The following is a 15,085-nucleotide window of genomic DNA, read 5'->3' as shown; positions in this document are numbered from 1 at the left end:
TGTGTGCGTATAATTAAATTCTATTAAATTTTTTTTCTGACGTAGATCAATCTTACAATTAGTAAATCCTATATATATTAAACTTTTTTGATAAATGCTAAGATAAATTCGTAGTTCTTCTCCAAGATAATAAAAATATTTTTTTATTATCTTTATAACTGTGCAATTAATTTCAATGTGAATATTTATAATTATTTCAATTATCAATAAAGCTGACAATGAGAATCAGACAATTTTGTATTTAGCGCCAAATAGTTTGACCGGAAGGTGGAAATTGTATTTGCCACCTGGTAGTAAAATTGGGAACTTATATTAAACAGATTCGATGCATAGCAGTACAAAAATAAAGCAGAAAGAACAGCATGTAAAGAAATCTGTATGTCTGATGTATACAAATATATACATACAGATTTAAACTCACCTGTACAATAAATTATTGATATAATCAAATGGATGATGCACGTGGTTTAGTATGTTTATGGGGAGATCTCAAAAGTCATCCGCAATGTCCTCATGGTAATTGTCATACTCACGCATTGAAATTAATTTTTATGTCAAAAATTATTTCTTTTAACAAAAATTAATTTTTTACAGGGCCAGCATTACTATTTGGTACATATGTTGATGGTGAATTAAAAAAGTTTCATGCATGCTCTGCTTGTCGTGATAGAAAATTATGCAGATTCTATTTAGAGTATGGGCAAGAATTGTCCAAATCTCGTAAAAATATGTGGGAGCAGGAAAAGAAAAAGCTCACTCAGCAATATCCTCACCGAAAATTATATATTCGTTTTAACGAAATCAAAGCACAATCTGTGACAAAGAGATGTTACTGCCACAATTGCGAGAGATTAATTTTTAGTTCTGAAAAAGATAAACATACTGATCATGATATTACAGAGAATTTAACAGATCATCAATTGCAATATCCAACAGAGTTTTTGAAACCTCTAGATAATGCAAAGAAAGAAGCACAATATTTATTTTCTAAGAAATCTACAGAAGATATAACAAAGATGCTATTGAAGCTTGGAGCTAAACAGATTCTTTGTATTGGAACGCCAAGAATACACGAATATATAACTGAACATTATACAGACAAAATGTCTTCTCTCCTCTTAGATTTTGATGGAAGATTTGTAAGTATAAAAAAATAGAGATTATTACATTAATTCATAATTTATTTTAAATTAGTGTAGTAATTTTAATAAATACATTTTAATAGATGGTTTTCACAATTTTAGCATAACTTTTTTGGACCACTGGATTATTGTTGGTACAATCTTTTTAATCATCATTTTTTTAACAAAGATGCTGCTAATGTGTTCAAAGATTTTATCACTCAAAATGAAGGAAAGGACACTTATTTAATATGTGATCCCCCATTTGGGGGTCGTTTGGAACCCATATCTTATACGATAAAAACGATATTTGACCTGCACAAAAAATTAAATAACAATAATTTTTCTTTGAAGATTATGTTTATATCTCCATATTTTATGGAAAATATAATGAGAGAAAAAAGTAATCCACCATCGGTAGCTGGTGGCTTGAAAGACTTGACAATGTCTGATTATAAAGTGGATTATGATAATCATCCTTTGTTTGTGTCAAGTAAACAAGGTAGAAAATATGGTTCTCCAGTAAGAATCTTTACAAATATACCATTGAAGTTACTAGAGCTTTCTATGTTTGATGGATACAAATTTTGCAAAGATTGTGAAAAGTGGGTGTCTAGTGAAAATAAGCATTGCAAGAGATGCAAGGAATGTACTTCCAAAGATGGTCGTACATATAAGCACTGTAAAATATGTAAGCGATGTGTAAAACCTACTTGGAAACATTGTAAAACATGTAAAAGATGTATGTTAGAGAAACATACATGTGGTCAAATTCCAAATATTGTAGGAAAATGTTTTCAATGCAATAAATTAGGTACGTATCAATATACTTTTATTTACTATTTCTAATTATTTTGCTCCTGTTAAAACTTTGTTAATTTATTTATAGGTCATACTGGAAAAGAATGTCCCAATTTACTTTCTACTGAAAACATAGCTAAGGCAGATATAAAGAAAGATAAAAGAATTGAGAAACGCAAAGCAGAAAATGAATTAAAGAAATCTTCAATTAAAAAGAGTAAAATCGTACATTCAAAAGAAGTGGCTAAACAAAAAGTTCTCATTGATAGAAAGAAAGTTTTAAAACTAAAACAGAATAAAAAGAAACTCAAGAATATAAAAAACGACAACGACTAAAAGAAATAATAGGTATCCTTTTCTGTATTTTGTATAATAAATACTAAATAATTTTTCTTGTTTTTTTTTTCTTTATTCAAATCTTATCCGATTAAGAAGGCTGAAAACTATATAGCTTGTTGCAATAATAAATAGCTTATGTATAGATTTACATTTAGAGACAATAATATGTGCATATATTGAGTGAGACAAATAATTTGTGTTATATAATATATTTTATCTGTAGCATATGAAAGATATATTTTATATATTTTTTCTTTTATTTTCTTTTATATATTTGTATATAATATACAAATATATATAGCCAATGCTGACAATTGAATTTATCTTTACATATCTCGATTCAAGTTTATCGATAATTAGCGCGTATCGAAGATCTGAATTTCAGCCAATCGGCTCGAAGAATCATACAAGTCGCGTTTTCTGTTTCTCGAACAATCGGGCGCGAGGATTCAAAATTGTTCCGAGTTTTTATGGGTTCAAACGGACGCGATGCGGGACATGGATGATTAATATTTGCCCTTGAAGCTCGGGGCCGTGAAAATGGGTATTCGACGCGATCGCGCGCATTCGAATTTCAGTGATACCTCCGAGTTTCGTCAGCTAACCTCTGCTCCTGTCGGGATTTGAAATATGGCATCCCCCTTGTCGCGGTTGACGTTTCTGGCCAGGAACGGCTCGAAATTGTCACAATTCAGGAGGATTGTGCTCGCCGAGCGATATCAACCTGGAATCCGGGTGTTCCATTCGCATCGGCATCAGGGTCGAAGGACGTTTGACAGCGGACTTGGACAGTTCTCAACCTGTACTGCGCTCATCTCGGCGTTAGGTCTCGGCTACGTCCTGTACAATTGGAAAGATGACATACGGCGGAGAATCGAAAATCTGCTCTTCCCTAATTGCCCCGTCATTCATGCCGTTTCATTGTCTGATGGCAATAAGAACAGGGATAAATACAATTTTATAGCGGACGTCGTGGAGATATCCGCACCATCCGTAGTTTACATTGAGATCAAAGACCCAGCGAGGTAAATATGAACATCGATTTAAAATATTATGAAAAAACAGTATATACCTATATGATAAACATATATTAATTGCTGCTTTCTGAATTGATAGGATAGACTTCTTTACTGGGAAAGCGGTTACCACTAGTAATGGATCAGGATTTATCGTTAGTCAGGATGGTTTAATACTAACAAATGCTCATGTTGTAGTAAATAAGCCTAATACAACAGTGAAGGTAAATGTGAGTCCTTTGGGAGTTCCCTTATCCTTTCTAAGCATCCTGTAAATATTACAAGTAACATCGAATATAAAATTGTTTATCCTTCATACATAAATATTCTGAATCTTATATCTAAATCTGTTTTTAATTTAATTATTATTTGATAAAGTTTATATATTATTGATTATAGGCTGATTTGTTTCAAATTACCTCATATCTCTTATTTTCTTACATAGGTGCGGCTTTATGACGATACTACACATCTTGGAGTAATAGAAGATGTTGATTTGCAAAGCGATCTTGCTACTGTGCGAATAAATAAGGTAATATCTAATGAATATGTACTCTATGTCCAAATTGTTTTATATACTTCATTGCAATTGTATATTTTTATATATTATAACTGCTAATTTTATATATTATTTGATTACATAGACCAATCTGCCTGTAATGAAGCTTGGTTGCTCAGCTAATATCAGACCAGGAGAATTTGTCGTGGCTATAGGTTCTCCATTAGCTCTTAGCAACACTATCACAAGCGGAGTAGTGAGCAGTGTAAATAGACAAAGTCAAGAACTTGGTCTACATAATACACAAATTGGATATATTCAAACGGACGCAGCAATTACTGTTAGTTTGCAATAATTGTTCGTTTTATTATAAATATTAGATACTATGTTGTATTTCTTATTTTTAACAAAATCGAAAATTTTTCTAGTTTGGAAATTCGGGTGGACCGCTAGTGAATTTAAATGGAGAAGCAATAGGGATAAATGCAATGAAAGTGACGTCTGGAATTTCATTTGCCATACCAATAGATTATGCAAAAGAATTCCTGCAAAAAGCAGAATTACGTAAGAAAAACAAAGGTAATGCAGAATATTTTTTTGTTCTCATCAATGCGCAATATAAGGAAGATATCACAGATTATTCTTGCAGGCACATTGCTTCAAGGAGTACCCAAGAGAAGATATATGGGAATCACAATGCAAACTTTGATGCCAGACACCTTACTTGAGATGCAACAATATAACGAATACGTGCATGTCAGACATGGAGTCCTCGTGTGGAAAGTAATGCTTGGCTCTCCAGCTCATAAGTAAGTATAAAAATATCCCTTTATTATGTTACACTTGTATTATTTACACTATATTTGTAATCACACTAAAATTTATTAATTAATTTGAAAATCGATTTTTTTTTAACAATGTATATCAAAAATATGGAAGTGACAAGTTACTAAAATTGTTTTTGTGAACTAAGAATAATAGATAACAAAATAAATAATAAATAGTAGATAAGAAAACTAGAAAAATAAATTATAAGACAATAAAGTAAGCATTAAGATGATATTTAATTAACATTAATTGAGAAAATTCCATCAATATATATTGCAACATGAAATACATATAAAAATGTGTTAATATGGAAAAATGTAGATATTATCTTATTGTTTCAGTGCTGGATTGCAGCCTGGAGATGTAATAACTCATGCCAACAACGACCCGGTAGTGGATTCAAATAATATTTATACGATATTAGAACAACCAGGAATGATAAAATTGCAAGTTGTAAGAAAAGGAAAAATGTTACACATAACAGTCGAACCTGAGGATACATAGCTGATTGAGGTATATAATATATAAATTTATCTGTTCCATGTATCTTATTTCTTTGAAAATATACCATATATATATGTATATAATACATATGTAAATGTATATATACATATATGTATATATTTATTAGTATTTTTAATATTCGCCGAGTGTTGTTTAGTTACAAGAAAAGCCTCCAATCGGAAAAAAAGCAAGAATCACGTTTATCGTTTAGCGCACTTTATAACTGGTGAACCGGTTCATCAGTCACACCAAATCGAGCCTCCAGTATACACGCCTTTTGGTTGTACAACAATTTTAATATACACGATAAAGGGCCACTTAACGACTTATGGAATTTATCAAGTGAGAGAGCATTCATTTATCCGCTTTATCCGCCAACATTTTTCGTGATCACTGCGAAGAGCGATGTCACGTCGCGTGGATAATCTTGCGTCGAGTCCTTGCTGCGGTATGTATGCGTTTATACGCGATATATAACTCGTGTATAGGTGCGTAATGCGTGTGTAAATACGTGAATGTTCGTCGGGTGTGGTTCATACGTGGCCCGACTGCATTACGTTTATATTGTTTACGACGTAAAGCGATCTGGCCGGATGGACGATGCGGCGAGTTGCGTGGATGGTGGTCCTTCGCGGGGCTTTCATCAGCGATTTTTTCCGCGTGGACGGGAAGGGGGGAAGAAGGGGAGGATTTTATTGTCCGCGGACGCGTGCATCTTGTTGGAATTCTAAAAGGTCCGTCGAGATATAACTCCAAACGTTCGCGTCGATCCGCCAGGATCTATAAAAGGAGGAAGAAGCGATGGTGGAGACTTGATGATTTCTCTTCGCGCATACTCGAGAGATACCATTGTTATCCAGTGTTGTGTGCGATAAACGATAAATCATCGCAAGATTAACTTTGCCTCGATGGCAGGATGATAAGGATAGAAATGTATTAGTTAACTAATGTTGGGATGATAGAATGTTCGACGAATTTGGTCATTAAGATATTCCTTGTCCTTGAAATAATTTGCATCACTGATAAAATTAATGAGACATATATATAATGCACTGATTTTTGCTATTAAAAAAATAGAATTAATTTAGCTTCAGAAATATATGGATAGGTAATCGAATCTGCTTTTTTTAAGTTGTACATATCTTTGTTGCTTGAAATTTGCGAAGAATGGCATTAAAAGAAAGTCAACAAAGAAATTAATTCTCTATTTTTTATGAGGAATATTCTTTCAACGAAATATACACATGCATGCATCTGTTTTATAGAATTTTAAATAAATATGAATATAATTATATAAAATAAAAAATCAATTATATACAAATAATTTATCTTTCCGATATCAATTCGATATCTTGACATATATTACAAATATATATAATCAATTACGTTGCATGACATTATCATAATTTTGCAATCACAAGACGATAAATTGTTGCATATTGTTTACAGAAAAAGATAAAAAAGAGAGAGAGAGAGACAGATAAAGAAAAGGAAAAAGAGGATCGGTCGGTGCGTTACTTTGAAGTCACATCGGGCCGCGAAGGGTTAAGGAAATAAGAGATGCCTTGACCTAGGATACGCGGAGAGGAGAGGAGATCAGCGTGAGCGAGCGCGAGTAATCGAGTGTTTCTGCCGACCGTGTTCACGGTCCGACCATTATCGTCTCTCGTGGTCCCGTCCTCTCTTCCTTGCGCGATCTCTTCTTCCTTTATCCTCTCTCGTCGCTTTTGTTTTTTTCCTTTTCATCACCGCGCTCTTCGTCTTCCCGGCCTTCGGCGCTCACGTCGACACGCGGGAGCCTATTCTCTGATTATCCACGGTTTCTCGCGGCTATTCTCGCCTACGACGCCTCCCTTCTCTCCCATGTGTTGCTCCTGCTGCTGCTGCTGGTAGCACATAATGGTGGAGAAGCAAACAGACGACGGATCTTGCGAACACGTCGTGTGTCCCCGTGGACGAGATATCCCGAGATATTGCGCCCACGTTTCAGACAGTCTCCTCGCGGCGCGGACGATGACCGGAAGCGAGCAGAACCACCTGAAAGGTCACGGCCCGCCGTTAACTCGTGGACTCGCTCGAAAAGGCGTGTCCTGATCGTAGGATTTGTCCGCGAAACGGTACCCCACGGTGGGAAGAATGAGGAAGCGCGGGATGCTTGAGAAATTGACAATAAATGTATTCCGTGAGAATTCTGCGCGGAACATTCTAATGCTCGCGCATCCGGGTTGTTAAATCGTGATCTTCTTCAAGGAATTTGAGATTAAAAATTCACTAAATTGGCACGTGTATGCTGTGTATATGGAATTCATTTGGGCGTGAATTAAAGGCTATTGCACACGTGCTGTTTAAAATTCAGAATAACACGAAGGTAACTGACCGCATCGTATTATGAAAGTTATATTTCCTGCTTATCGTAACGTTCCTATTTATATCGCGTTTGTACACTAGTGTGGCATAACGAAAAACCCTCGAGTACCAGGCCGAGATCAAACGCGATACTCTGGGATGCTATCCTATTATCCGCCTACGTTTTCTTATATTCTGATTTTTCATCGTGATACCATCGATAAAATCAAAAGACTGAAAAATATCCTCAAGTTCAAAATTAAACACTAGATTTGCGAAAAATGACTCTCATCAATTCTCCTTTTGAAAAATTGAATATTGAAAATTAACGTGATTAAATTATACATTTTTTTTTTAATTTGGCGATTTTTTCACTATTTTTTTCGAAATTCTAGAAGCAATACTTGATAAATTTTCTACAGAATATTTTTTCTTTTTATGTGAGAATATGTAAGATTGATTATGAGTGAATTATTGATAAAAAAGTAGAATTCCTTATTAAATTAAAAATCCTGATCACCTTGAAAAGTTCACCTTTCAAGATATTATTGAGATCACGTACAAATATATTAGCATATACATATATTAGTGATTTATGTGCATAGTCTATTTTTAGATATTGTACATATAAGATTTTTGTATATATTAAATTTTAGAGTTTAATTAACAATTTTTCTCGAAATCAATTGTTTGCATTGCAAAATGCAGACTAATGTAATGATATCATGTGCCTGAAATAAAAATGTCGATGATGTAACAATTAATTGATGACATCACAACTAATTATGTCCAATTATTGCTTATAAATATATTGTAATTTGTGCGTTTATGTCGCGCAACCTATTGCGATGCGATTTATCAATCATATCGCATTTAAAATTTCGTGTTGCTTTCAAAGAAAACCGGATATGCAAATTTCTCGCGATCTCGGGTTTACGCGTCGAGCGGTGAACAGGTTGATCTCTCGCGCCAACCCTTTATGTCATTATAATACTCGTTAGAGGTATCCTCGCGAGTCCGGGTCATCGCAATCGCCAGCATCGCCAAGGACGAGGGTCATGTTATTGTGCCAGGGAGAGGATTCCTGGACGTCTGCGGTCTGCGGCACGGGGAAAAGGGATAAAAAAGCCGCGACAGGCGAACAATTTCGCTCTGAACACGAGCTTGTCGCGGCCCTGATCAAGGTCAATCGAATTACTCGCGCGGGAAAAATCGTCGACAATTGCTTTGCGATCGATGATCTTACTCCTATTTACCCTTATCGTAATTCGGGGAATAATAAGTAATGATCACATTTTAGTAGAAAATGATCTAGAAGTGGACAAGGTGTGTACTTTAAATTTTTTTCACACATTTTTCTTTACTTACATATCTGATGTTTGCATCAAGTTCATCTTTTTAAAAATCTTGATGTGATTAATTTATATTACAGACATCTATGTGTTGTATGCCTTATTAATTAACTATATATAATTAAAAATTTTAAATTTATATAAAATTATATAATTTTTATAATTAAATAAAAATTATATATAGTTATATAAATAATACAGCTAAAATTATAATTATTTTATATATATAAATTTACGATAATTAACAGAATAATTGTGCAAGCATCGGAAAGATAAACATCAATTTTTTTACCGATATTAATATAATTTATTAAATGTGTGCGATGTTTCTCACAATCAGTAGAAACAGAAGGAGCAATAAGAAGAGCAGACTTTAGTCTCCTCCTTGCGCATCTTCAAGAAAATTAAAAGCATATTATTTGATCCGCTACAACCTTATGATATGAATGAATTTTGATTCAATATATGCGCTTTATTAAACACGCATGCTAAATCTAAAGAACAAGTTTTATTTCATACAAAACAGATACATGCGTGCACGTACTTATAAAATATAAAAACGAGACGTCGTTACAACGCTGGCAAGAGCGGACGGCCTTGATGTCGTCCAAACATCGTAGAAATTTTTTGTTTTATAATAATAACGTTATATTAATAATAATATAAATGTGAATTTGCTCTTCCGTAAAGTAACGAGAGAAATCATTTTTCAAAAGATTTCTTAGCAAAGGTATCTCTCCAGGCGATACAAACTTTTAAGAAAGAAATGTCGTTTTGAACAATTTTTCTCTTGGATCTTTACGATGTTTAAATTATTATAAGAATATACAAAGAATTTGCCGGAACAAGAGTCTCGCGTAGGATATTTCATTAAAATGCATTACAGTGTTGCAAATTAAACGATCCGAGGTTGAACGTAGCCTCTGATGCACAAAGCCAAACAAAAGGGTTCGCGATCCAACTGAAGTAGTTCTACGCGATTGAGATCATTGAACGACCTCGAGTAAATCGAATCAGTTTTCTCAATGCTCCCGCTTCGTTCAACTCTTACGTTAATTACGATAATTAGACTCGACGATTCGTCGCGAAGAATTAAACGTTACTATTGTTAGAGTCTTCATAATAGATTGTTTTTATCAAGGCCAAATATAAATTATCGGCTTTTTTCGCCGATTACGAAGCTTTTTATTAGAAAAAACAAATAAGTGAAAAAATGTGTATAAACTGTGAAAAATAAATAGAATAAAATACAAAATATAATGAAGATAATGAAAATAAAAAATTACAGCTGTTAATAGTGGATATACGAAAGTATACAATTGTGTCGTATCTATTTTATTTTATATTTTTTATTAGGCACTAGAACAACACAAGCGCGCGCCACGCGCGTATGTTCAAAAGTTATCTATAATTTAAAAATAATTATAATGTAATATACATATTTTTAATTTTTAAATTTAAATTTTTAATAATTAATAATTTTTTATTTCTTTTAGAAATATCGAGAATATAAATTTATTTTAATGTATGTAATCACAGGGAAGAAAAACAAGCATCGAATCCGGTACTTTTCTCGCATTAACGAGGCACTCGAACGAAAAGACGATTGGCGCGGCGGGGATCCTGAGGATCGATCGAAGTGATCCGGGATCGACTTATCGCGTCTTGATGGCAAACGGATCCGCCTTGTCCTTCGACATTTCTTCAGGTTCCTGGTTCAAAGACATCTCGCGCGGCTTGCGCGCGGTGCATATATAAGTCAAAACCAGATTGCGAGCAAGGTGCATAGCCCGGACAGTCCTTCAGCCAGTAAGGAGGTCGGTAGAGACGTATCAAGCACGATGCAGGCACTGGTAAGTGCAATCTGTCCAGCTCTTTCTACAGTCTCTAAGTCTTCTTTAATTTTCTTCATTTTAAAAGATACTTTATTTTCTCTAATTTTAATTTTTTTTATTTCTAAAAAGTCAAGTAAACAATCAGTTATGGTAAACGATGTTTCACATCGTGTGGATTAAAACAATTAATTTTTAACTCGAATTAAATTTTAATTAATTAAATAGGATTTAATTGATTATAGAAACTAATTCTTTATTGATATTAATTAATTAATTATTGGGGATTAATATTTATATTTTTATATATTCATGTATGTACGAAAGTCTCTCATATGTATATAAAGTCACGATATATTAGAAAATTATTTTTCCAAGTACTATGTGCGATATTAGAAGCGAAGCGAGGTCTTTATTACAATTGATGTTGTTAAATAGTGAAAAGTGAACGTCCGCGAGAATGATATATACGAGTGAGCCTTACAATTTATTTGCAAGGGTTGTGCTTGCACGACGCCTGCCGGGCTACTTGCTTTTTGTCGAGATATAAAAGCGTTGAAAAATATACGCGCGCGTATGTGTAAAATCCACGATTCGCAAGAGTGCGATCACTGTGCGGATTTTATGACGGTCAAGCCTTCTCGCTAAATGGCACTCTTATCCAACATCGGATAGAACTCCCCTGTTTTTCGCTACACGAATTTTTTCTAGTCAGCCTTGCTGTAACCAGCGCGCTACAACTGTTTTACGACTGTTTTTAACGTTTATATAGCGATTTAAATCATTTGGTACCGTGAACATCACACCATAAGGCTTTCGAAGAATTCGATTCTAAAGTTACTTATTTAAATTTGAACGCAGATACCAAGTGTTTTGTTTTCCAAGCATGTAAACGAATGTACGCAATACATGTGATATTTCTGAAATTTTTCAATATTAATTTGAACAAAAATGTTCAATGTTGATGCTTTAACATTTCGTTTCACAATTTTGTGTACTCATCTAACAATATGTGAGAAATTTATTAATGCAACATGTTAATTTTTGTTGTATAATAGGAGAGGTTTAGTTATTATGTCATATTTTTATATTGTATTTGTTTTTTGTCTCTTTCGATTTTTTTAAAATTTACGGATAAATCGCAACTAGAAATTTACGCTCGATCGTGCAGTCATCCATAAAACGCGTCACATTGACTGATTTAAAATAAAAATGTAGATGAAAGTGGTTGACGCTTTTTTTGACATTATTTGATGATGCATGAAGGGCCGACCGCGGTCTTTTCTACGGTGTCTATCGTTACTTCTTCAGGTCTTATTGGATCGTAAAGAGAGGCTGAATCTCTCGAGAGGTTCGTGTAAGTAAATAAACCCATCCTGTCCTACATGTGATTCCTCTGCGTTACTTTATACATATCGAGCGTAAAATTCGTCGAATATTTTGTTGACTGACCAACGTGATAAGCATCTGCTCTCATCTCTCGAGGAGATACCCTAAAATAATCCCCGATGCAATTCTCGCGCCTTAAACAAAAAAAAAAAAAAAAACAAATAAAAAAACGCATTAGGTAGTCGCGCAAATAAATCTGCCATCGCGACGATCTGCATTCGCATTGTTCTCGCGTACGCTCTAAATAAAGCGCATCCGACCGAACTTTCTGCCACGTGGAGCGTACGGATGTGCGTACAACGAATATTGCACCGTACGCGTATTTGCTACAGCTCTCCGTTATTGATCGATGGAATATCACTCGCGGGAATTGCAGCGGAGATGTCGTTCTTTAATCCCGAGATGATCGTCAGGATCTTATCGGAGTCTTGTCAGCGAATAACGCGATAAACTGGTTGATACAAATGGAGCAAGTAAAAAATATCGCGCTTTACGATTTTACTCGGAAAAAGAAAAAACTGCATTCTCTCTCTTAAAAGAATTAAATTAAATTCTGATTATAGATTAAACTAGGAAGTACGGTATATCGAAGGCGACTATGTACCTTGTTTATTTCAACGTTGACAGTTTCCGCGTGTTTGCGGTGTGAATAAGAACTCGTTCTCCACTCGTAGATTCCAGTTTTCGCGATCCTCGGCGTGGTGACAAGCGCGCAGCTGACCCTGCTGCCCTACGCCTATCTAGCGGATCCGCTTCCGGTGTACCATCAGTCGCAGGACACGCGTGTCGGGGTGCACGCGTACAGTTACGCCGGCGGCCCGTCCGCCAAGGAGGAAGTCCGGGGTCTCGACGGGGTCACGCGCGGCTCCTACAGCTACGTGGATGCAAACGGTATCCTGCAATCCGTCTTCTACGTCGCCGACGAGGGCGGCTTCCGCGTCGCGGCGACGAATCTGCCGACCGACGACGATCAGCTGCTCGGGATCGGCTCGCCAGTCCTGCTACAGGAACACGCGAAAGAGGTGGAGGTGAAGAGCACGACGAGCCGCAGAAAACGCAGCCTCGAGGCATCGCCGACCGTCGATCAAGATCAGACAGAAAATCCCAAGAGTTCCCAAGAAGATCAGGACTCGGCGAACTCCTCGCCGAAGAGTTCCCACGAGCTTCCAGCGCAGGAGAAAAGGATCGACTCGGATCGGAGTATTCGCGGCACCCTCGTCGCGCCTGTCTACGGACTCTCGGACTCGATTCTAATCCCGAGATTGACCGGCGCGGCCACTTCCAGCCAAAGCCGCGTCGATATTCACAATAACGTTCGTCTGAAGGCTGTTCAACCCGTCGAGACGATCGGGATCCTGCCGGCACCCGCCGCTTACGAGACGGTGATCCTTCCCAGTCAGGTGCCTCTGGCGACCTCTCATCAGAGTCGAGTCCAGGTGCATAATAACCTCCGTGTCGAGACGCCGGAGAAGCTCGTTAAGGACGCGATCCGACCAGAGATATCGCCGGTGGTCCCTGTCCAGCTCGGACCGCTTCCGGTCCTGCCCGCTCTTCCCGATTACAATGAGAATCGAATCCAGCTTTACAAGAATCTCGGAATAGAGGGTCAGAATCTGAAGAACGCCGTGAAGCTCGACGCGGTGCCGTTGGCGATCGTCGAGACGCCGATCAAGACTCCAGTTCCGGTTGTTACCAAGCAAGCCGCCCTTCCGGTCGTCACCGCCGTCTCCAGTCAGAGCAGGACCCAGATTCATCGCAACGCCAAACTCGAAGTAGCTGTGCCGTTCGTGAGCGAACCGACCGTGTACACAGTTCCCTATCAACCGATCCCAGCTCAACCGATCCCAGCCGCCTGGACGTTCCTAGCAACTCCCCTCGCTCAATCCTCTCAATTTCGTAGTCAGATACACTTGAAGGAGAAGCTCGAGCTGACGAAATAAGGATGTCAACCCCGTAAGGATTCGCTTCAGGCATTTATATTTATTCTCATGATACTTTTCGATGACCCTTGACTCTTCGATCCTTTAGATCCTTTTAATTTCTTATTCGTAAACAATATAATTATTTTTTTAGGTTGATTCTTTTTTATATAAATTTATAAAAATTCTACAGAAATTTTCTTCAAACAATTATAATAATTATAATTGATAAATTATCTCTTTTTTTTAAGAAGGCTGTTAAAATTAATATTGTATGATTATACGTTGAAGGAGAAATTTTATCGTAAAATATTTTTTGATTATAAAAAATATTCAAGTTCTTTAAGGATCCTGAAACAGTTTTAAATGGATCAGTCACTTGCATCATGCTCAAAAAATTAGGATAAGGCGTTCTTAACGAGAGTTCCACGAGCAACTGATCAAATGACAAGTTAGCTCATGGTAGCTCGTTGTATGGACATCATCATTATAATTATTGTTCGTTCTCGTCTGTGTCATTCTCATGTGTAATACAAGCATTTTAACATTCTTGCATTAAATTATTGTATGATTACACGATTCATACGATTCATGAAAAACCACCAATTTCAATTTCATGGGTCTAAAAATTATCCTCTTTAACATTAAGTCGAATCTAATCGAATTTCCTTTGCTCGAACATATTGCGTAACGTTGGACAGTGTCAAATTTAAATTGAATTGTCCTGCTCTATCCAGGAAGAATAGTGACCGGAACTCTGACCTTGCATAGGTTTATTGAAATCGCGCGCATTGAAAGAAATCTCGCGGTTCGTCGGCGGATCCGAATCGCGAATTTTTAATTAGCCATCACGTCGAGCCAACTCGATTCCTTTCCAATGTATACGTGAAATTTACATCACAATCCTCTCTGGCTAGTATACATATATATTCTCTCATTACCTGGCCGCGACGATTTGTCGCCGTCGCGCCCAAGATGGAACGGAAATCGCGACCTTGACTTCGGATTCTTATGCCGTAGGGAATACATTACGGCGATAAACTTTCATGCGCGGATATCGCGTGTCCGTCCGCGAGTAACGACGAGATTAACGGAGATCTCGGATCCCCGTCCCATGCACTTACACGCGTCTTCATGAC

The 15,085-nt window shown here is 36.5% G+C and overlaps 3 protein-coding genes across 5 annotated transcripts; all 3 read left to right on the top strand.

Moving 5' to 3' along the window:
• Nucleotides 1–259: 259 nt before the first annotated feature.
• LOC145946500 (rRNA N(6)-adenosine-methyltransferase ZCCHC4) lies at nt 260–2,724 on the top strand. 2 transcript variants are annotated; one of them, XM_083056151.1, is made up of 5 exons: nt 260–516; nt 595–1,139; nt 1,245–1,935; nt 2,011–2,270; nt 2,607–2,724. In XM_083056151.1, exons 1-4 carry the CDS (start codon nt 450–452, stop codon nt 2,256–2,258), a joined length of 1,551 nt encoding a protein of 516 aa, XP_082912277.1. In that variant the 5' UTR covers nt 260–449; the 3' UTR covers nt 2,259–2,270; nt 2,607–2,724. The 2 variants fall into 2 exon arrangements, with proteins under 2 accessions (XP_082912277.1, XP_082912367.1); XM_083056241.1 differs by lacking the exon at nt 2,607–2,724 and adding an exon at nt 2,358–2,376.
• A 165-nt stretch (nt 2,725–2,889) lies between these two features.
• On the top strand, nt 2,890–5,117 carry Htra2 (HTRA2-related serine protease). Of its 2 annotated transcripts, none has more exons than XM_083056438.1 (7): nt 2,890–3,286; nt 3,378–3,501; nt 3,723–3,809; nt 3,922–4,116; nt 4,205–4,355; nt 4,426–4,585; nt 4,946–5,117. In XM_083056438.1, exons 1-7 carry the CDS (start codon nt 2,892–2,894, stop codon nt 5,106–5,108), a joined length of 1,275 nt encoding a protein of 424 aa, XP_082912564.1. In that variant the 5' UTR covers nt 2,890–2,891; the 3' UTR covers nt 5,109–5,117. The 2 variants fall into 2 exon arrangements, with proteins under 2 accessions (XP_082912564.1, XP_082912500.1); XM_083056374.1 differs by having other exon boundaries at nt 3,378–3,507.
• Nucleotides 5,118–10,459: 5,342 nt separating this feature from the next.
• LOC145946347 (uncharacterized) lies at nt 10,460–14,506 on the top strand. The gene is given in 4 exon segments (XM_083055998.1): nt 10,460–10,546; nt 10,548–10,580; nt 10,582–10,659; nt 12,702–14,506. Coding segments are annotated over 4 exon segments (1,449 nt in total). The 5' UTR covers nt 10,460–10,474; the 3' UTR covers nt 13,968–14,506.
• The last annotated feature ends 579 nt before the right edge of the window (nt 14,507–15,085 follow it).

The sequence above is a fragment of the Prenolepis imparis genome, unplaced genomic scaffold (genome assembly GCF_030444845.1).
Source record: "Prenolepis imparis isolate NDT839.2.m4 unplaced genomic scaffold, iyPreImpa1.0 SCAF_1, whole genome shotgun sequence".
Lineage (NCBI taxonomy): Eukaryota > Metazoa > Arthropoda > Insecta > Hymenoptera > Formicidae > Prenolepis > Prenolepis imparis.
Note: the sequence above shows the minus strand (reverse complement) of the source record. Positions and strands in the feature narration are given on the sequence as shown.

Bases quoted from the DNA above. Each gene is read 5' to 3' on its own strand.
- Htra2 (XM_083056374.1), top strand. From the start codon at position 2,892: ATGGCATCCCCCTTGTCGCGGTTGACGTTTCTGGCCAGGAACGGCTCG. The intron at 3,810-3,921 runs GTAATATCTAAT...TTGATTACATAG, and splicing joins CTACTGTGCGAATAAATAAG to ACCAATCTGCCTGTAATGAA. The intron at 4,356-4,425 runs GTAATGCAGAAT...TTATTCTTGCAG, and splicing joins ATTACGTAAGAAAAACAAAG to GCACATTGCTTCAAGGAGTA.
- LOC145946500 (XM_083056151.1), top strand. From the start codon at position 450: ATGGATGATGCACGTGGTTTAGTATGTTTATGGGGAGATCTCAAAAGT. The intron at 1,140-1,244 runs GTAAGTATAAAA...TCACAATTTTAG, and splicing joins TAGATTTTGATGGAAGATTT to CATAACTTTTTTGGACCACT. The intron at 1,936-2,010 runs GTACGTATCAAT...ATTTATTTATAG, and splicing joins TTTTCAATGCAATAAATTAG to GTCATACTGGAAAAGAATGT.